This window comes from Otolemur garnettii, unplaced genomic scaffold (assembly GCF_000181295.1).
Source record: "Otolemur garnettii isolate 467f Iridium unplaced genomic scaffold, OtoGar3 scaffold00126, whole genome shotgun sequence".
NCBI classification, from domain to species: Eukaryota; Metazoa; Chordata; class Mammalia; order Primates; family Galagidae; genus Otolemur; species Otolemur garnettii.
The window spans coordinates 1,856,615-1,879,224 of record NW_003852521.1 but is presented as its reverse complement, the minus strand read 5'-3'; the positions used below and the strand labels follow the sequence as shown (position 1 = coordinate 1,879,224).

The following is a 22,610-nucleotide window of genomic DNA, read 5'->3' as shown; positions in this document are numbered from 1 at the left end:
TGGCAGAATACCCTGCACCTCGGTTTCCTTATCCGTGAAATGGGAATGATTAGTCATTGAGTTACTATGGGGATTAAATGAGATTATTTGTGTAAACCACCTGTTGTCACACTTGCCAGTTAGGAAGTGCTCAGTAAGTGTTGGCCGTTATTATTACTGATGCTTTCCACTTATGCTCTGCCCTATTTGCAAGAGGCCGCAAGGTGGAAGGTAATTTCACTGTTTTTGTTATAATGGCCAGATTACAACAGGCTGCAGTGAGTACTGGTCCCAAGTCCTGGCTTGAATCTTGAGTCCTTTCATGACTGCTGTTGGGTGGGATTTAAAGCAAACAAGTTACTAAATGAACTTGATTTCTTGTTTTGCAGAAGCACTAAAGGCAATGGAAAAAGTAGCGAGCCACATCAATGAGATGCAGAAGATCTATGAGGACTACGGGACCGTGTTCGACCAGCTGGTTGCTGAGCAGAGCGGGACGGAGAAGGAGGTCAGGGAGGGCCTGGGCTGGGTGGGCAGGTGGCCTTCTGGAGTAGGCTGCCCTGTCGGGGCTTTCCAAGAGGAGAAGATACCTGAAAGTGTCTTTATATTGATGCGCATAGCATAGTAAACCACACAATTTACATGTAAATGTCACATAAAATTCATCACATTGGTTTAAAAATGTAACCTTATGATGACACTGTACAAGAGAACAAGAACTGCCCCCGAGCCTCTTCCTTGGCCCCTCTCCATTCCTGGGGGACACGAGGTACCCAGGGCTGGGCTGGGATGTTCTGAGGACGCTAGAGCTGGCAGAAGGCTGGAGAAATGAGGTGGGAACCAGATGTGGACAGGGTCTAGGGCTTTTCCTCTTTTCGGGTCAAACGCTGGACGTTACCTGCTTACTTATCAAACTAGAACAAGTGGAATTTGATGTCTGTATTGTTCTTCTTTGTCCGGTTGTTCAGTGTACAACCTTGCACTTTTAAAGCCTACGAAGAGGAGGCAACATGGTCTTAAGTAGAAACAGGCAAGAGCAGAAAAGAGCCAGAGTTCAATTTTTCTCTGTGGTCAGTTTCAATATTGGTACTTCTTTTTCTTTTTTGAGACAGTCTCACTCACTGTTGCCCTAGGTAGAGTACTGTGCAGTAATAGCTCACAGCAACCTCAAAGTCTTTGGCTCAAGCAATCCTCTTGCCTTTGGCCTCCTAAGTGACTGGGACTGCAGGTGCCCACCACAATGTTCGGCTAGTTTTTCTATTTTTAGTAGAGACCGGGTCTCACTGTTGCTCAGGATGGTCTCAACTCCTGAACTCAAGCAGTCTCCCCACCTTGGAGTCCCAGAGTGCTAGGATTATGGTGTGAGCCACTGCGCCCGGCCTAATATTGCTACATTTTATTAGCAACCCTAATAAAAGGTGGCAGTGAATGTACTAGATCCTGTGGTAAAAGTTAACGAAGTCACTCTGGTGGAACAAGGACACTCTGGTGGCATTACTGTCACAGAAGTAGAATGTGTGGGTGTCTTGCCTCCAAGGGTGTGTGCTGGAGCAACACGCCTTCACTTTTATGTTGTTTATCATTCTGGGGCTTAGCTTCTATTTAAACCTCACTACTTAAGGTCCCATGTTTAAGGGATGTACTTGCACATTAGCACTGATGACATACATGCAACATATGCATATATACAATATGCATATATGTAATTCACTATCTTATGCCAGACCGTCCTCCCCTGGGCGTCCACATCCTCTTCACCTCCTGTTTTTTACACTCCAGGTAACAGAACTTTCAATGGGGGAACTTCTGATGCACTCTACGGTTTCCTGGTTGAATCCATTTCTGTCTCTAGGAAAAGCCAGAAAGGACCTCGAGCTCACAGTATTTGGTTAGTATTCCACTCAAAAGAATGTTAACTTAAAAGAGGCCAGCAGTGAAGAAGGACATCCCTGACCCATCAGAGCAGGGAGCTCGTGGGTTCCGGAAGGAGTTAGATGAATTGCTGTAATGGCTGTGACTTAACACAGCCGCCTGCCACTATTTAAAACTGCACAGCTCTGCGTGCTTGTTATCTTGTTCTCCCTTCTGGTGCCTGGCTCAGGCCAAGTATTACAGGAACAAATCTCCTGGGTTATTTTGAAACCTATCTTAATAGTCTGCTGCATTTCAAGAGGTCTCAATTCTCAGAGTCTGGAGAGCAAGTGACAGTATACTGTCACTGAGATGAACACAGTGTCCTTAGCTTTCAGTAAAATGAACAAACAAACAAACAAAAAAGCATATTTAAAAAGCGAGGCTGTACTTCGGATAAAAGCTTTTAAGTAAACAGGTAATTTCTGCACAGTTCACAGATGAACAAAAGGGAAGTGCCATTTATTCACTTGTGTGTTAGCACAGTGGGGTCTTAGAGATCCATGAATTTAAAGAGCTTTGTTCTACTAGAACATTCAGCTTTAGTTTAATCTTGGAAGAATTTGTATTAAACAAGAAGACTTTTCTTTCTCTTTTCTTCTTTAGTTTTTAAGAGAGCTGTCATATTGGTTTATAAAGAAAACTGCAAACTGAAAAAGAAACTGGTAAGAATTAATTTTAATTAAAGCTACCTTCACCTGTTATCTTCCTATTAGAGTTGAATTGCAAAGCCCAGTAAGCACCAAGTCTGAGGGTAACTAACAAGTCACATACCCTGTGAAAGACGTGTTTTAAAAGATGTAGACACCCATGTGAGGGCCTTCATACAAAATCAGCTTTGATATCCCTGAAAATGGCCCATGTTGGTTCCATACACATGGGAATCTGTGAAACTGTGACTTAAAGTGCCTTTTACCTTCACACACCCCCCCAACAACGAAGCTTGGTCTAAGCACTTTCACCCTTTAGACTTGACATGAGGACGTGGAAGACTTAGTTTCCATTCTTGCTTAGAGACTCAGAACTCTCTGCTCCCAAACTCCAACTCCAGCCTTCCCCCACTGAGCACTGAGAACTCAATGTAAACCTGACTCATCTCTGTGCCCTGAACACCCACCCAGCTGCTCAGAGCCCCACACACAGGGACTTAAGCTTCCATTCCCTGCACACGAGTCCTCCGGCCCCAGAGCTTCCTTTAATGCCTTTCTTGGTTGGCCTTCATGTTACAGCCCTCGAATTCCCGGCCTGCACACAACTCTGCTGACTTGGACACATTTAAATTCCGCTGGTTGATCCCTATCTCCGCACTCCAAGTCCGGCTGGGGAATACAGCAGGTAACTATTCTGTGTTGGCCCAGACAAAGCATTTTAAGAGACTTATTGGAATTGTGGAATGAAAAAGTAGGAAAGGACTGTGGTATAGTTTTTGGTGTCTTTTGTAGGCAAAGAAAGGAGGACAAGAGAAGTTGTTGTGATGTTTCTTTGCAGAATTTTGGGAGAAACTAAATGCCAGTGGGTGGCTTTTCTTTGCCAAATGCTTCTCTACTGTTTCCTTATTTTTCCCATACACAGTTCTCAAAACAGTGTTAAACAGCGGTCCCTAAATTTACACTTTTACGAATTTAGAACACACCAGAATTCCTTAAGTTTAGGTAGTACTGCAAGTGATATAGAAACAAATAAATCTTTGACCCTGGAAGATGTTGAGATTTGTCCAGTGCTCAGAACCATGCCAGAAGGGCCAGCAGGCTAAGGCATGCAGTGACGTTCTGGGCCTGTTTAATTCTTGTTGTCAGGGGGTGGTCCCTGCACACTTCCTTTGCCCCAGCACATCCCACTGTTTCTTGCAGGGAACAGCCAAAACTGCAAAGAAGGGTGACAAGTAGGATCCCTTTAACCTCTTTCCCAGAGAAATGGGGTCCAGAGGTAGGAAGAAAGCAGGCACAGTTTATCTATTTGTGAAGATCGCACGTAGGATGAGCCACAGAAGGAAATGATGAGAGTCAGGTTTGGGAATGTATGACTTTTTAAATTGTTGAGTTTTACACTTCACAAACCACAGTATTTTTTTTTTTTTCTGAGATGGAGTTTTTTTTTTTTTTTTTTTTTTCTGAGTGCCGTGACATCACAGCTCACAGCAACCTCAAACCCTTGGGCTTAAGAGATTTTTTTGCCTCAGTCTCCCAAGTTGCTGGGAGTACAAGTGCCCACCACAACGTCCGGCTCTGTTTTTGTTGCAGTTGTCATTGTTGTTTTAGCAGGCATGGGCTGGTTCGAACCCGCCAACCTTGGTGTCTGTGGCTGGCGCCCTACCCATTGAGCTATGCGGGTGCGGCCCAAACCACAGTATTTTTGACAGTTGTAGACTCTTGTTTCCTTTTTCTTTTACACAGGGACAGAAAATAATTCCCTATGGGAACTAATCCACACGAAGTCAGAAGTAGAAGGACGGCCAGAAACCATCTTTCAGCTGTGCTGCAGGTATCACTGACTTTTAAAAATTAAAACCAATGAAAATAAGAGACAGTTATGTCTTTTAAGAAGAGTCTGCTTTTAGTGCCCTTCTGAATTTTGATGACATCTTACCTATTCCACCGGCCCCTCAAAGGTAACTGAGGCTCTAGCAGGAGAGCACACTGATTAAATGAATACATATCCAAATTGTAGAAGGCTCAGTTCACCTCCTTTCATGGGGAGACCTGGTGCACAGGTTGGTGGCTGGAGGGCAGCCCTGCCTGGGTGTGGCAAAGCAGCGACGCGCCACAGGAGCACAAGAGGGCGGGGACGGGTGCCAACCAGCACTGTGCAGATGGCCGCTGTTCTCTCCCGCCCAGTGACAGTGAGAGCAAGACCAGCATGGTGAAGGTGATTCGTTCCATTCTGAGGGAGAACTTCAGGCGCCACATAAAGTGTGAATTACCACTGGAGAAAACATGTAAGGATCGCTTGGTGCCTCTTAAGAACCGAGTTCCTGTTTCAGCCAAATTAGGTGAGAATTTTGCTAGCCTTGTGTTTATTCAAGAAAACATTACGAGCTTCCCAAAAAGGATCGATGCTCTCGTATTACGGCTGTGAGTCATCACTTTGTAAACCGTCAGAGGTAACTTCATTTCCTTTTAAGAGACCTAAACATGCCTCTTGTTCCCAGACATTACTTTATAAAATATAACCACCCCAACCCCAAGTTCCTCCTCTGACCACCAGCTGACATAGTCCAGACTTACAACTTTATTTGTTTCTTCCACTAAGATGTACATGAGTCCAGGGACTTTGTTTTACTCACTTATTCTGAGTGCTCAGAACCATGCCAGGCAGCTGGAGGGTCAACACTTAATTAAGATCAAGAAATCTACGCCGTATGGTCCCCAGCTTCTGATGGTTCTGTGACTTTACCACAGTGTGAGGCAAAGCACACATTCAGTGGAAACCACATTGTCAGCGCCCATATGACCATTCTTTTTTAACTTGTAATACATTTTCAGAAAATTACATGAGATATTCAACACTTTAACAGGCTTTGTGCTAGATGACTTAGCCCAGCTGCAGGCAAACTTAATAAGCGTTCTGCACTCTCAGGGTAGGCGAGGCTAAGCTATGCTGTTCCGTAGGTGTATTAAAGGCATTTTCGACTTTGAATATTTTCAGCTTACAGTGGCAGTGGGTTTATTGGGATGTTAAGGAGCATCTGTATACTCATTGTTACCCAGTCAATAAGTTAGCAGGTAAACAAACAGTCCAGATCACACTATTTTTTTTATATCAAACACATTTATTCTTAAAGTGAGAAGTTCATAAAGGATAGAGAAGAGTGAAATATTTACAGTGAAAAATCATGGATGCTAGCCAGACCTCACGTACTGTCACAGCAGCGTTACTCCAGTAGTATTTTCCAGCATGGTACATCACATGTGCTAAGACCAACTGCACTCTCCTGACGTCCCTCGGCAGATGTGCACAGTAATAGAAGCAAATGCTCTGGGGCTCTGCTTGTTAAACTTTCTGCATGTATGTAAAATTTCAGCCTAAGTTTTTCACATTAACTATTTTATTATCCTTGTTCATTTTGTCTTAGAAAATGTACAACTTCTTTTCAAATCAGTTTGACCTGTTCAGATTTACTGTGTATTTTCTATTTTCTCCATTGTCAAAATAAGCTGGCTGTCGAAAATTATGCACTGCTTTGTTCCGTGGAAACATAGAAAGGGAGTTGCCTTTTCCTTCCAATCCAAGAGAATGGAGTTAAACACACATGTAAATGCTTAAACATCCATAGCGTCAGGCCTCAGAGTTGGTTAGAAATCCCAGCAGAGGCAGTTCAGAGATAGAAAGACCACTTTTCTACTTTTAATTGAGCAACAAGGGAAAAAGAAAACAAGGTTATACCATATTTCTATGGTATAACCTTGACTATCAAATCACAGAGTATTTTAGCAAAAGAAAGGGGCCTGGGATTAAACATTAATTTTCAATTTACTCATTGGCCAAAAAAAAAATTAAAGCCCTTAGACAAGTTTCTAATTTCAGCTAAATAACTGAGTTCCAGTAATCTAAAAATGCTGACTCCCCCAACTTAATTTTAAATAAACATAAGTCAAAAATGTCCCTGCTTGCACTACCTACACATTTGGCCTCTGTACCAGGACAGTTGGTAACTGAAGTCAGATCATAAAATAAAACCTTAATTCAGATTTACATCTTAAAACCTACAAAGCAAAAGTTTTATATGGCATAACCTTTCTCTGTATCACAAGGGAAATGTCCTTTTCTCACTGCAGCTTCCTCCAGGTCTTTGAAAGTCCTCAAGAATTCCTCCAGCAGCGAATGGACCCACGAGACGGGCAAGGGCAACTCGCTGGACTCGGACGAGTGCAGCCTGAGCAGCAGCACCCAGAGCAGCGGCTGCCACACGGCCGAGAGCAGGCAGGACTCCAAGAGCACGTCTCCCGGGAAATACCCTCCCTCTGGCCTGGCAGACCTTGTGGACAATCTCATCAAAGAGAGCGATATTCTGAGCGATGAAGATGATGACTACCATCAGACTCTGAAACGGGCCAGCCCTACCAAAGACATCGAGATTCAGTTCCAGAGGCTGAGAATCTCTGAGGATCCCGATGCTCATCCCCCAGCAGAGCCACAGCCTGGCACCGAGGTGGGTGAGGGTCGGAAAGGAGGGGAGCAGCCTAGACTGGTCCGCGGGCACTTCTGCCCCATTAAACGAAAAGCAAACAGTACCAAGAGGGACAGAGGAACTCTGCTCAAGGCACAGATTCGTCACCAGTCCCTCGACAGTCATTCGGAAAATGCCAACATGGATCTAAATTCTGTTCTAGAGCGAGAATTCAGTGTCCAGAGTTTAACATCGGTTGTCAATGAGGATTGTTTTTATGAAACAGAGAGCCATGGAAAGTCATAGTATAGTCCAATCTAGATATGGGTTAAGTTGCTCATTTTACTTTTAAACTTGTGCAAAAGTGGAAAGTGCAGAAAAACTATTCATCATTATTGGGTTTTGTACAGTATACATTTTCCCACAAAATAGTTGTAAAGATTTAAGTTATTTTAATTTATTATGGATCAGAAAACTAGGTGATGGAACTGTTCAGAATCTGTAAATTAGTTTATAACCCTTTTGAGCAGGTATCAAAACGATTTAGAATCCTTAAAATAAAATTGCATTCTAATTATTTTAAGTTATGTGGAAAAAGTGAGGCTGGGTAAGTTGTGATTAATAACTTTTAAAAGGGTAATTTTTTCAATTCTCTGGGCGTTTTCTTTGAGCTGTTAGCTTTTGCTTTATTTAAAGCATATTTAAGTTATTTTAATGTGGTTTAGGGGCAAAACGTGTAGATACTTCATTTTTGTAAGGTTGTAATAGATGCTGTTTATACTAAACCAGTCATTCCTATGCAGTATATATATTAAAGAGAGCTTGTACTGTACCTTATTTGATGATATTTATTTTCTCTACCAAGCTGTACAGTAAAAGGAAAATAGTTGCATCTGGTTATTGGTATTTTTATTGTCATTCTGTAACGATGAAAGTGTACTCCCATAAAAAGTGCCACACTGTGCAAATCAACTCCTGGCAGGCTGCTGTCCTCCACAAAGGGGCAGCTAGACTCTGTGACTCTCCTCTTCATCTGTTTCCTGAGTATTACGCTTCCTTTGCTTGAGTTCGTCTCTGAAATTATACGCAAAGAGGTTCGGGTCTTCATCACACATTCTCCTGTACACATCACAGAGACTCTTAAAGTGCGAGATGGAGAGCTGGCTGGGCCGCAGTGTGGGGTCCACGTCCGCCCACTGTAACAACCTGCCCGTGCTTCCTACGCGCTGGGCTTCAGGGAATAGCATTCTGGGGGAAGAGAGAAATTCTGATAATGATGACACTTCCTTCTCCCTTCATTTGAAAATGACATGGTTCCTGACAACGACACTTGAGGGAGTGGCATCTTTGGCTACAACACAGGGCAGCAGGGATGAGGCCCCTGGAGGTGGTTCTAACCTGGCTTGTAAGGTGTGTGCACACAGGGAAAGATGGTCCAAAGCTGACTCAATGCATGTATCTTTAAAGGAAGTTTAAAGTCACATCTGCCCAGCTGTATTCTTAGGGGAAGTACAAGCTTGATTTGCCTTATTTTGATATGAAAGTTAGGGTGGCATAAAGTTCACGTGTAATTTAGTGTGTCATTTTGAGGTTCGTGATGTGTTCACGAACTTTATGGCCACCCTGTAGGTATCATTCCTCTGACATATCTCTAGTTTTGTTACTCTATCATTCTTTCCTGTAAAGTTAGAAAACAACTGATACTAAAATACAACTAGTTATGACCTCTTTAAGATATTTCTGAAGCATCTTTAAAACTGATTTTGAATACAGTATGTATTTTATTTTACTTTTTTTTCTTTTGAGACAGAGTCTTAATATGTCGCCCTCAGTACTGAGTGCTGTGGCATCACAGCAATCTCAAACTACTAGGCTTAAGTGATTCTCTTGCCTCAACCTCCCAGCAGCTGGGACTACAGGTGCCTCTGACAATGCCCAGGTGTTTTTGTTGTTGTTGTCGTTGTTTAGCAGGCCCTGGCCAGGTCCGAACCTGCCAGCCCCGGTACGTGTGGCTGAAGCCCAAACCACTGAGCTATAGGTGCTGAGCTACAGTATGTATTTAAAATGTCATCTAACAAAACAAATCACTGTTTTAAAATGAATAGCAAACCAGTGAAATTTTGCAGTTACTCCTTGATTTATTTTCTTCTCTGAAGTCTCAGAAGCACCAGAGTTCATTGCAAGGCTAGGACGATGTCAGGGGCAGTGCAGACAGTGTTTAATACAAGCTGATGGTCCTCTTAGCAAGGAGCTGCATGACCCTTCCCTGACAGTGAGAGCGCATGCAATCTGAGTTCAGCTGCACGCAAGGGGGCCTGATGATGGTTTCTAGTACCTGGGAGCGATTTGTAGCGTGGTGTGACTGAAGGACACAAGCAAGTGAAAGCGGGTCACTCTACCTGAGCCATACTTCTACAGAGGACTGTGTGCAAGAGAGATGAACAGGGCCCAGGGCTTAGTGCGGGGGTTGCCTTGGAAACATCAGGGCCAGCTCTAGGCTCAGGCCAAGTCCAGTACTTCCAAAAGCAGGATATACATTGTTTCCCATCACGAATCAGGGTGACCACGTACAGCTGTCCAAGTTGAGCCCTGCGTGGAGGGTGTCCTACTAGCGGGCAGCACGCCCTGGTTGGGGCTGCAGAGTCCGAGGGGGGGTGCCTTTATTCTGTTGAGCACCATGATGGCCAATGGCATCTTTGTCACCAGCTCTGCATCTTAAATCACGGCTGGAGCAGCAGGCACTACTGGTTAGGTAGGAATACTGGCTTAATTACGGTCAACAAGTGGTGGGCTGAGGAGCGAACATCGACCAATCTGAAACCCTCAAGAACAAGTTCTGTGGACTCCAGGGGTCCCGGGGGCAGCTGCCTCGCCAAACCTGAAGTAGTGTCATGTGTTACCGGGCACTTCACACCACCAGAAAGAACTAAAACGAAGCTATGTAAGGAGCTCTTAGAAAATGAGAAAAATGTGCCTGTAAACCTGAGCCTCTTTAAACAGCTTAACCTTGACTGTATTAGATGGAAATCTTTAAAAAATATACACTTTCCTGTCTCCTTAAACAGATAACTGGGCCTAACTATGTTCTTGACTCTCACTAGATATGCCGTACCACTGGGGTCACTTTGGCTCCCCCAGCTCCAGGCAGGTAGACCCTGCACCATAAGCTTGGCCTTGTTTCCTGAAGATGCCCCCCGCCTTTGTGGGGTGGCCACGCCCTGTCAATGAAAACCCCAGTACAGGGCCATCTGCACCTGCGCAGTCACCAGTTTTAGGCTGCACTTTTGACAAAACCAGCCTATAAGTGCCACCTGAGGTTACACCAAGCAAGGCTTTGCTTTTCCTCAGTGGCAGTCAAACTCTGCTCATCACAGGATTTGAACAAAGGGTGATATTCACGGATAGCCTTATGAATCATGAAAACAAAGGGCTTAATCTTAAAAAGTGACTGAGGATTTTATGAAAACCACCACTGAAAGGAAAAGGACCTTCTTACCCGAGCCCTCGGTGGCAGTATTTCCTTCGGAACTGGAACGCGTTCTGAACGACCTTCTCCACCAGCTTGAACGGCTGCTCTATCTTGGGCTGTATCAAGGGGGTGAAGTGCACCACGCCCACGTCCACCTTCACAGGAAGCAGACACAGGTCACTGTGCGGCCTTACCTGACCATCAGTTTATCTTTGTGAACACAGAGGGTGGGCTGCTGTGATCGAGGCTTTCATAAACAAACCTGTCCCTATGCTTCAGTTTCAGCCCCTCCCGGCATGTCCCATGCTGGGTTCGAGACGGCGCAGAGAAATCACAGTTGCTTCCTCTGTACTACACCGCCACCCCGACCCGAGCTTGCTCATCACTTAATTTTAAAGTGCATTTTTACAAGGGCCTTTTAAAATCAATCCAAATAATCGTTAAAGTCAGTAGGCAGATGACAGCACTAGGGTATTTCAGCTGGCTCTGGAGGAGTGAAGGAGCTGAGGCAGCAGCTCTCACTATTAGGAGGATGTCAGGACAGAGAGAAGGCAGGCAGCCCCAGGGACCACTTAGCACTCAGCTCCCCAGAAAGCACATCAATTAGGACACCACTTATTTTGGGTTGACGATGATTAATCAGCTGGACTGAATTCACCAGCAGGGACGGCACAGCCACATGACTTTCTGGTCGCAACTTTACATGTCCCAGAAGGCGCAGGCAAGATTGAAACTGAAAATGGAGCCACCAAAAAATGACATTGTTTTGATAGTGTTTAGGTTGCTAACAGCTGTGGAGAATCTTTATCAGCAGATAAAACTTTTCAGGCACATCTGAGATGAGATTTATACCCCGCCTTATTCTGAAAATGGTCTCATGGTGATTTGCAAGGATACATTCAAGGTAACAAAGGAAAAATATTGAAAGTAAAGACAAGGGAGAAATGGGGTCACTGCCCACACAAAAGTGCTGACAGCGGGCCCTGGGCCAGGAGACGGAAGTCTCTCCATAATGGGCAAAATCATCAGTCTTGAGAAACGGCTCAAGTTGCTACTTAGGACGGACCCGGCCGAGAAAGCAGTGGAGCAGGCCACAGTGCTGCCCTCCTGAATCTTCCCTCTCGGGAGGACTTGCTTCTAAAGATCCTGGGCTGCATTGCTCCTACAAATGGCCTGTAATATATGATGATAGGAAGGCTTGGTTTTTAGAGTAGAGGAAAGGCAACTATTTAATGTGGGACTTGGTGGACAAGAAAAGTGACAAGGACGGACGATGTGCTTAGCCTCCACGGCCTGCACGGGCACTAGGAGGAGCTGGCGGGGTGTCTCCCCAGGGTCTGACCTCCCTGCTGGTCAGCTGACCCACCAACCCCCCCCCCCCACTTCCCTGAATAATCCCTGAGCCTGTCCCCCACAGCTGCACCTACTGGATGTAACTGGAAATAGAAGACTCTGAAGGCAGAGCTGGGGTGGGCGGGCACACACTGAGAATGTTCTTAGCCACAGGGCGAGAGCTACCGGAAGAGAGGCCTATTCCACACCAAAAAGGCCCCCCCTAAATGTCCATCAACCTTCAGACTATTTTAGTAAAGTTCTATGGTGGAAGAGTATTTATGAATAGTGATTATCTAAATATAATGTTAAATGTTCTTAATACATTCTTTTTTTTTTTTGCAGTTTCTGGCCAGGGCTGGGTTTGAACCCACCACCTCCGGTATATGGGGCCGGGACCCTACTCCTTTGAGCCACAGGCACCTCCCTCTTAATACATTTTAATGAGTTTTTTGAATTGTATTCTATGTGTGGCTTTATCAGTTTCTTCAAGTTCAATTAATGACCTCCTATAGGACTTTCCTTGGACCTAAACATACCATGGGCAGGGTCCAGTGGTCAGGGAGGGGAAAAGAGGGACAGAAGAAGACATGGGACTGTGGGGGCAGATTTGGGGTTGACGTGGGGCAGGGGCACCCCTGGAAGGAGAGAGAAAAGGAGGCTTCCTGTCAGGGCAGTCCTGGGGAAGGAGAAAGAAGCATGGGTCTGAGTGGGGGGAGAGGGCAGGAAGCTGTCCAGGACGCACTGTGACGACTTCAGAAGTCGACTCCTTCCCACACGCTGAAACGTCCACTCCACCTCACCTCCTCCTGCTCTTCTCACACACTGCGCTCGCTGGCTCAGTGCCACCATCCAGGATTCAGCTCTCTCCATCCCTTCCACCCCAATTCCCCCAGTTACATGGAGCAACTTTAATAGGAATTATTTTGCAGTCACAGGTGGGATCCAGCAGCCTCCTAGTTGCCAGAGAAAATCTTTCAGCAAAATATGAGATAAAACTCAACCTCTACCTAGTCTGAAATCCATTAAATATTATTAAAATTTTACATTAAGTCTGAATAAATACTATTAAGATCAAAGGCACAGATACAGAGATAGATGTACTTTCCTTCTAGTTCAAAACTGCCATTTCCAGATTCCTTAGATTTTTCTCTTCTATCTATCTATCGATCGATTGACTTAAGAGACAGGGCTTTACTCTGTCACTCAGGCTGGAGTACAATGGCACAACTGTAGCTCACTGCAACCTCAAACTCCTAGGCTCAAGCAAGACTCCTGTCTTAGCCTTCTGGGTAGCTGAACTACAGGCATGAGACTAATTAATTATAAATTACTTTTTTTGTAGAGACAGTGTCTCGCTATGTTGTCTAGGCTGGTCTCAAATTCTTGCCCTCAAGCAGTCCTCCTGTCTTGGACTCCCAATGTGCTGGGATTGCAGGTATGAGCCATTGTGCCTGGCCAGATTTGAAATTTCAGCCTTGTCTTAGCCTGATTTAATTCCCTTGAGATACAGTTGGTGTTTATAAGAAATGTCTATCATTTGCTTAAAGTTTTAAAACCTTGAGCAAAGATAGCAACACCCCATGTAAACTGTAGCAGTAGACGTCTAAAGTTTGAATATAATTCTGATAACCACTTACTTTGGTTCACATTATAGGTAACAGCGGAAAGAAAATTCCCACTCACAAGTACAGTTACTGTTTAGTGGAGGACTCTGTAACACAGACTCAGTGTCAAAAAGCTCTTCCAGTACTGTTTCCTGCTTCTGTCTCGGGCAGGGGACGGGGGTTCCTGGACCATTCTATTCTTTCTTCCCTCAGAAGCACTTTTCAAACTACTCTGAATGATGGAGCCCATTTTCTCTAGGACCACAGGAAAGCTGCTTGGTAACTATGGTAACATATACAAAAATGCTTTTTACTTAACATTGAATGCTCATTTAAAATTACAATGATTATTTTTTCTTCCTTGAGTTTTAATTCTATTAATGAGTTTGAATATATAAAAAAGATAAATTGGTATAAAGGCTTAGAAGAACTTAAAATATTCTAGTTTAATGTTGCCAGCCCCTTTCCAAATCTTCTATCGGTATGCCAAAATGACCTACTAAAATTTCAAATGAAGAGATTTATAATGGATTTAAATTTTTGCCTCTCTAGCTGTACCTGTCAACGCTGGACCAGGCTGAGACTTTCTCGATGTCAGTAGTGTTGGCCATCACAGGGTGATGGCCAGGGTGTGTAGAACATGACTCAGAGCAGCACAAGGGACCTGGTTAGAAGATATTAAATCTCTGATGTTACTGCAACTCAGAGCTCTAATCAATGTGATGTATGGGGGACACTGAAGAACGTACATGTCAGTTCCTGATGATGACAGCCTAAGAGCTAAATCCTGATCACAGAAACAGTAGTGGCCACTGCCTAAGAGAGGCTCTTCATTCAGCACTCGCGTGGTGTTCAGAACCATTAAAGGGAAAGACTGTGGAGAGGAGACGTGAGGAAGAAGTTGCTTTTTAATTAGGCAAGATGCAGAGAAGTAACTGGGAGATAAGACAAGGGCTGATGAGAAAAAAGCCTTTGGAGAATAATCTGAGACTTCAGAAACAACGTAAGAAGAATTCAAGGTTCAAAGTGGTTTATCACGGCAGACTCAGGTAGTCAGGAAAAGGCAGCATATGGCTGGGTTTGGAGGCTACTGGCATCTGTGATGGGACCCAGGAGGACAGGGGCTTGGGAGCGTCATGCTCAGCGTCAGGTGAAACGACAGGGAAAGATGAGCACCGTGGGGGTGGTGTCTGCTTACCCTTCAAGCACCTACAGCAGGCTAGTGACAGTGCCTTCCACGTCACAGCCTTGGGGTCTTGACTTCCCCAGGGAAGGGTGGCAAGTCATCAATGCCTATGACATAATTATGTATTTTGTAAAAAACAATATTGACAAATGTGCATGAAGATCAAATTTCTAGAATTGGTTTATTCTGCCAGTAAGCCTTGTCCCAAACCCAACTAAAGGACAGAATTTCAGGTGTAAAACCTTCACATTTGGAAAGCATCCTAGGTATTTCAAACTAATGTGTTCAACAAAGTTTGACTGCACTGCTAGTACCCATGTATCCTTGTAATCGGTATTACCCTAACACTATGAATGTCTGCAGCACTTCCACCCTACTCCTTTTTTCCTCCTATCAACCTTCGTTTTCTCTCTCCCTCTCCTTCCTCCTTGGAATAATAACAAATGAGTGGATTTACACAGTCACAAAGCGCTTCCTCTCAGAGCACTATGGAAAAACTGAGCCTCGGAGAATGACAGAGAGCTCAGGTCTTCATGAGAAATAAGACGAAGAAAAGCCCAGGGCAGTGAGGGGAAGACTTGGAGAGAGAGTTTTTACTGTGTAAATTATATACTCAAATATATATGCATGTAAATTATACCTACTAGTAATAACAAGTAATAACAAGTCATGCTCGTGGTCTCCAGAGATGAAACAATTTTCTTTCCTCAAGAAATTTCAAGAGGAACAAGAACTAACAAACATCAGATTAAGGTTTTCTGTTACATTTGATCCTTAGTTCCTTTATGAACGTGGGAAAATATCAGAAACCATGACGTTTTCCACAATGACCTTGGAGTCTGTGCAAGAGCAGTATCTGAAGGTGCCTGTGCTAAGGTTCCGGCCCTGTGCTCCTGGGGTGGTTCTGGTGTGTGTGGCAGCGGGGGCTTGAGGTGGCCTCAGGCTGCTCTGCTGGGGCTAAGGGGTGTCAGCACATTCGGCAATCACCCAGATCTGAGCCCTGGTACTGCAGGTCCAGAGAAACTCTGGCACCTGAGAATTAATCCAGTTCCTCTGAGATAGTTTGAGTGCGAACAGATTCACAAGGTACTCAGTAAATGCTGCTGTTGCTACTGATATTACTATTAAAAGATAGGTACGTGAACAAGGATGCTAACATATTGATTCATGACGAGTCGTAACTGTCAAGGGGACGAAACTCCACACTCAATGTCTGGTCAGTACATTCTTTCCTATAAAAACTACCTGAAACTCACACTCTGCTATGATTAAGGTGGTGAGCAAGGGTATACAGCTGGTGCCATCACGGCCACTGGCAGCAGGCCTGAAAGCCGGTGGCTCACCTGCATGGGGACAGAGCCCTGGATTCTCCGCACTGTCGTGTTACCCACACCCTGACCGGCTCTGCTTTTGCTGAACTTATTTTTCTTCAAATGTGCTGATGCTGTCCTCTTCCTTTTGTTTCTCACCTAAAAGATATTCTGTCTTTTGAAAGCTGAATTCTGTAGCTTTTGGATCTCGTCTTTTATGTGCCGAATTGACTAGTTGAATCGCAGAAGTCTGGGGGTGGGGCTCACTGTCCTCACCAGAGTCATAAACATCAGTAAGTGAAATGATCCAAAGTGACTGCAGTTCTCTAACTCAGCATATGCTTGTCAAGTCCACCTGCCCACCCAGGGAGACCTCTCATGTGGGCTGGGGTGAGATGGCAGGACTAGGTGGGGAGAGGGGAGGGCTGCAGAGGGGACAGGCCAGCGGCAGGAATGCGCCTGTGGGAGGCCCTACAGCTGCAAACTCAGGCACAGCTGAGACATGAGGGTGGTGAGAACACCCTGCTCTTCAGAGTAACACACAGGGGGCTGCTGCCCTGAGACCACAACACACACAAATGTGTGACTTGGAAAAACTAGGTTGTCCTGCAAATGTCACTGCAAAATCCAAAGACATTGTCGTGAAGGCCCAGAAAACAAATTCTCATGCTCCTTTCTCATAGAGACATAGAATGTTAACAAAAATGTTTGTAGCTAAGAATGGCCAAATAAGCCAGTTCTGGAAAATCAGATATTAAAGAAACTGGGGTTGGAGAGGAGATTTCTACAAAACCACTATACTTCTTGAGGAAAGGGTCAGCCACACTCGCTTCTCTCCACCAAGAATGGTAGACGTGAAATTGGAACTGGGACAGACATTTTATAGTTGCTGAAGTCAAAATAAAATATAATTTAATTAACTTAAAAATGTAATGTATTGTTTTGAGAGAAAGCTCACTGTCACCAAAGAAGCTTCTGGGAGCTGGGAAGCTCGGGTAGGTGAGTGGCCACAGTGGGTAAAATCAGTCTCAGAGTCATAGCAAGTCACTTAGCAGGTAAAACTGGCCCAGGGCTCCAACGGGCTGTCTCACACCTGGGCTTGGGGAGAATTTAACCTTTGGAACATCTGCTATGTGCCCTGGGTGCTACTTTTATCCCAGGTCCCTCAACTCTTAATTGGGTATGACAAGAATGACCCAATTTGTGCCATCAACTTTCACACAGGCAAGGAAAGCCAAGAACTCGGTTTGAAGGAACAGCAAGGCAGAAGGAGCCGGGATCTCTGAGAAGACTTCAAACTGCGCAGCCAGCCTGGGACACTGCCCTCCAAACACTGTCTCCTGGTAGCAAGAGTTGCTGAAAGGGTGCATTTGTTTCCAGAGCTGACGCCTTACAGTGAGACTTAGAACTACTTTGTTCTAAGCACAGATGGGCAGTGCTATGTAGTCATAAGGGCTTCAAAAATCACAACGTTCTGAGCCTCCACCTCATATTCTAAACAGGCTTAAGACCAAAGCCCTTTCTATAAATTTATTTTCAAAATGCAGAATGTCAAAGTAGACTGAAAACATATACAATGACATTTTGGGGTTCTTTTCTTTTCCCATGCTGTTACTCTGTTGTGCTGGGTAGAGTGCCGTAATGTTACAGCTCACAGCAACTGTCAACTCTTGGGCTCAAGAGATCCTCCTGCCTCAGCCTCTCGAGCAGCTGAGACTGTAGGCATCTACCATGATGCCCAGCTAGTTCCTCTATTTTTAGTAGAGACGGGGGTCTCAGTCTTGCTCAGGCCACCTGCTTTGGCCTCCCAAAGTGCTGGGATTATAGGCCTGATCCACTGCATCTGGCAGGTTTCTTTTCTTATGCCCTTGACTGTATTATGTATATTCAATTAGATTGCCAGAATTTATACACGCTTTATCTTGAGTCTGTCTCCTGTGCAATATCCCTACTGCCGTTCAGTTAGCTCCATTTTGTCTCTCCCAAGAGAATGGCTTCCCAAAATCTGTCTTCGATCTTGATGTCTTTAAATCCTCCATACCGCAGCCAAAGTGCTCTGTAAACCACATATCTCACTGCAAACAAACTCTCTGATGGTTCACGCTGCCTCTGATGTTCGCTTTCAAAGTCTTTTATTAAAGGAATTATCAACCACCAACATGCTTCCTTCAACCCCAGCAATCCCCAAGCTCTATTAGGGAAGAGGTAATAAGCCTCTCCTCACAAGCCTTTTACTGGGACCAGGTGATGAGAAGATGGAGGGAAATGCTTTATAAAGTGTTAAGTTCCATGCAAAAGTCTGGAATTATTATTTCTAAGAAGCTCAGTTAAATTACTGATTCCTTCAGAAAGAAAAGAACAGCCTGTCTGAATATCCAGATCAGCATCACTAATCAACACAACACACAAAGGGAATCACACGTCATTTGTTTCACAAAGATGGACAAATGAAAACATTTTAAAGAAGAAACTAGATGGATGGACTCTGCATAGCTGCTGGACCCAAAAACGGACTTCACATGAGAAGTAAAAATCTACATGTAAAGCTACGGAGCACTTGGGATCAATTTGTTTCTACAGCTTACGGACACTGCCCCAGAAAGCGCTGACTCACTGCAATAAGACTCAGGAAACTCTTTGCCAAGTGGAGGTGGGGCGGTGCTATGTAGCATAGAAGGCTTCAAAAATCACAGCATTCTGGGCCTCCATCCCATTCCTGCAATTTACTTATTTTATGACCTTAGTCAAAAGTTACTTTTCTGTAGCTTCGTTTTCTTTTCTGTAAAATGAGAATTCAAGTTTGACTTGAGAATTAACAATCAGAACACTTTAAACAGCAGTTACACATGGCTCGAAGCTCAGAAAAGGCAGATATTATCATTAGCCAAGAGGACAAAACTAGAGTTGCAAAATCATAATATTTAAAATTCTACTCCTATTTAGAAAACACAAAAATTATATTTTTAATTATTCAAGTGTAATTTATAGTTTAACTAACATACTTAAAAGCCCATTCCTGAATTAATTCATCCAACAGTATTCACTGGACTCCTACTGTGTGCCACGCACCACTCCCCAGACAGGAGGGCAGGAGACTCAGCAATGAACACAACAGAGAAAAGTCCCTGCCCTCGTCAGGGTTATACTCGACCTCAGGGGTCCGAGCCACCATGAGCAGAAAAGGGCTCAGAGGTGGAAGAGTTCTTAGAAAGAAAATGATGTGGGGACTGAATGGGTGTTGGGTATGGATCAAGCATGACTTTTAAGATGGAAGGCAGGGTCTGCCATTAATGGACACGGTGTCTGTGGGGAGGACAGTCTGTAGGTGACGGGAGCTCAGCTTTGGCCACGACTGGTCTGAACTGTTTGGAAGTGATGCGGAATACAACTTAGGCATTCAGGGACAGGGACAGACAAGAGGTTTAAGCTAAGGGGGTCGGAAGTTTATCCAGGAAGCCTCTGGACTTAAAAAGATTTACTTCTTTTTAGTATCTGACCAGAAGGAGGTAAAAAATAGGGACAACTGAAACATGTTTTATTCGTTATTTTTAAAGAAATGACTGATGTCTAAGTTAGTTATTTACAGTTGTAAAATTATCTTTTCTGTACTGATGGCTTTAGTAAAATTACTGCAGAAGGAAAAAAAAAGGAGACCCCAAAGGACAGAGGTGAAATATGTTTGTACCAATATTCATGCTCTGAAACCTCAACATCTGATTGCAGTTTTAGCTGACACGTTTCGACATATTATTTTGGTGTAATTTCTTCATGTCCTTTTCTGAAATCTTTAATTTATATAGTTACTCCAGAAAACTTTCTTAGTGCAACGCATAAGAAGACAATTCAAGGTACTGCAAAAAAAGAAAAAAATACTTGCAGGTTTATTGATCAGTTTTGAAGCAAGAGTTGTTGCTGGGTTTCCTTTTTTTTTTTTTTTTGCTGGGGCAGGGTTTGAGGGGCCGGTGCACTACCACGGGCATACAGGGCCGGTGCACTACTCCTTTGAGCCATAGGTGCTGCCCGTGGGTTTCCTTTTTTCATTTATTAAAAAAAAAAAAAAAAAAAAAAAAAAAAAAAAAAATATATATATATATATATATCATTCTAAATTTTCTTCTGAATGGTTATTTTGAAAGTTAACCATCTTGTGAATCTTAGTTTCACCCGAGTGAACAAGCCCCAGAATAAAAAGACAGGCTCAACTATCATTTGCAAAGCACAATCCACTTAAAAATACTCCAGACCATATTCTTTCATTTGACTAGGGACATAAAACAATAAAGTGTATCTTCCAACACAGATAAAAAGTCAAACATAAATTATAACTGTGACTAAAACATAATATTAAAAGAAAAGAAAGCCTTTTCTGTGAGCACCCAAATAATTCCTCCTCTGTACACAATGACACAAAAGCATTTCCAGCTTCCACGTTTTGACAAATCCTGATGTAACAACAACTCCCTCCCTTCCCCGCCCCGCCGTTCTTAATTCTCCCACATCTCAAAAAATGAGATGGAGAACCTGGTATTTATCTTCTAGCACCATCAGCAGTTTTTACCTCTCAGATTTCTATGTGGCCCTTTATTTGCTATTGCAAGTTTCCTTGTTGGAGCTTTCTAAACATATTCAGAACCTCTGAAGTGAGCCCCACGTACGTGGGGGTTTCTTCATCCACTGAGTTGAGGTTAAGGTGCAGACGGCTGACCCAAGGAAGCCGAGACCTGACGGCGACCGACAAAAGGTATGGAAAATGAGAAGTTTCCTTAAGGCTTAGAAACCTAAGTACAGATCTTCAAGTATTGTTTACTTTGAATGATAAGTTTTAATCTGTTTTGAAGTATTATTTTGATATAAATAAATCTTGCCTGGAAAACTGACTTTTGTAAATGAAATCTCCTACAGACTTGTGGCAGTTCCTAAGCTGAACATTCTCACACTCGGTTCCGTGTGGAACGGGTTCTGGGGCCGGGAGCTCTCTCTGCATAACTGAGTTTGGACGTGCAGCCCCTTTGCTTTTGTCTCCTTTCACAGCATTTCTCCACCACCACTACGGCTGCTGAGACAAAGTCTGCTTTTATTCTCTACCTGAGAGAAATATGGAATAGGCCACAGACTATATTATGCTTGTGGCTGGAGAGGAAAAAGTATCCCAGAGCAGTATAGCTAAAATCCTGGTATATTTGTATAAAAGGAACAGAATGGTGACTTTCATCTTGGAGAATAGGTTCTTCCTACACCAGTTCTCTAAGCAGAGAAGCATCTGAAGTCCGATACTCAACAGTAAGCAAGCGCTGTGCTAACTAATGCAGTGTCACACTGTTTACGGTGACTTCTGCTGTAATTTATCACTGCCAGTGCTTGTTAATTATGATGAACAAGCTGTCTACAGGTCTGAATTACAATCAAAGTTGTAAAATGTGCTGGTTAACGTGAAGAAGGGTTATAATTGGTAAACTGAGCATACATTGATCAACATATAAAGGTTATTCAGTCAAAGTAGAAAGGAGAGAGACAGACAGGAGAGAGAGAGAGAGAGAACGCAGATGCTCTTAGGGAATGTTAACAGCAATCCCATTCTTAAAGAATCCCTAAGCTGAAAATCGTTCCGAGTCAGTAATTTAGCAAACTGGCTGGAATGCTAAAATCCAATCTTGAAAACAGCTATTATAAAACTATAAACATGTGCTTAATTTTTTTCTAGAGGCTTTAACTTTTGTTCTATTTTGGTCTCAGACATGAAAAGAAGTTTGGAAAACAAAAAAGAAATGAACTGCATGACAGGCAAATTCTGAGCACACTAATGTTTACGGATAAGTCTGACGCTTAAGAACTTAAAATCCAAGAGAAATTTTCTTCTGAAATTGTAGGATTTACATTTCAAGATTATGAACAAAAATAGGACAACACAATCCAGACAGTCCAAAATCTAACGTCTTACAGAATCAATGTTTGTGCTTTTAATATAGGCATGGATTAGTATTAATTCAAATATTTAACCTAAGCCAAACATCAGTCTTGTTGGTGAATCATCTGATGCTAAACCATTTGCCCTATGAACACCCATGGAGTCTCCCCCACCCGTGCAGGAAAGAAGTGGGTCTTAAAGCTAATGGTGCTTTTTGCCTCCAGATGTAGCAGTTTCTCCAATTCCCAAGGCAGGCAGAGCATTTCTGTAGGACGTGCTGTGGTAAAGGGAGTGAGGTAGGAGAGATAGGAAAGATCTGTGGACACAGCAGACTGGCTGCTAAAGAGTAGGTGGCATGGGTGTCTACCTCTCAGAATGTCCTAATCTAATAAAACAATGATGCTCAAGATTGTTATCTGAGGTTTCTTTTGGTTCCAAGATTCTATGAACATAAATCTGCCTAAGGAAGGAAGAGAAAAAAGAAAAAAGATTCAAGTAATTTTAAATATCAACTCTCATATGATATAAAATACAAACACTACTAATAATGTCAATTATAAATTACTGAGACCTTTCTGTGGATTTGAAATTGTTCTAAGCCCACAGATGTATTAGTTTCTTTAACCCTAAGACAGAGGTACGCAAATCCTCCCCGACTTCCAGGAGAGGACACTGAGGCACAGGGAGTAGAAAGCCCAGAATGACCCAGACGTTTAGGATTCAAGACCCCATGCTGCCTTTTTGAGTCATGATAAAGCAACTTTAGTATATCATTCGAAACTATTCAGAACAAAAAGCCCAGTA

General features: G+C 43.5%; 2 protein-coding genes across 4 annotated transcripts in view; one reads left to right on the top strand and one right to left on the bottom strand.

The window, feature by feature from the left end:
• The window catches only part of LOC100951282 (T cell lymphoma invasion and metastasis 2), a 431,635-nt gene extending 424,262 nt beyond the window's left edge, over positions 1-7,373 (top strand). Inside the window, 7 exon segments of the mRNA XM_023517962.1 lie at positions 369-487; positions 1,759-1,867; positions 2,497-2,555; positions 3,120-3,225; positions 4,284-4,371; positions 4,725-4,879; positions 6,666-7,373. Of these exon segments, the coding sequence (XP_023373730.1) occupies positions 369-487; positions 1,759-1,867; positions 2,497-2,555; positions 3,120-3,225; positions 4,284-4,371; positions 4,725-4,879; positions 6,666-7,303 (1,274 nt within the window). The 3' untranslated portion in view covers positions 7,304-7,373.
• A 524-nt stretch (positions 7,374-7,897) lies between these two features.
• Positions 7,898-22,610, bottom strand: part of TFB1M (transcription factor B1, mitochondrial) — a 39,056-nt gene continuing 24,343 nt past the window's right edge. For 2 of the 3 annotated variants that reach the window (XM_003797861.3, XM_023517963.1), the window contains 2 exons: positions 10,494-10,621; positions 7,898-8,245 (listed from right to left, as the gene is read on the bottom strand). In XM_003797861.3, the coding sequence (XP_003797909.1) occupies positions 8,005-8,245; positions 10,494-10,621 (369 nt within the window). In that variant the 3' untranslated portion in view covers positions 7,898-8,004. The remainder of the gene's footprint in view (positions 8,246-10,493; positions 10,622-22,610) is intronic. The other variant, XM_012810113.2, reaches the window with a different exon arrangement.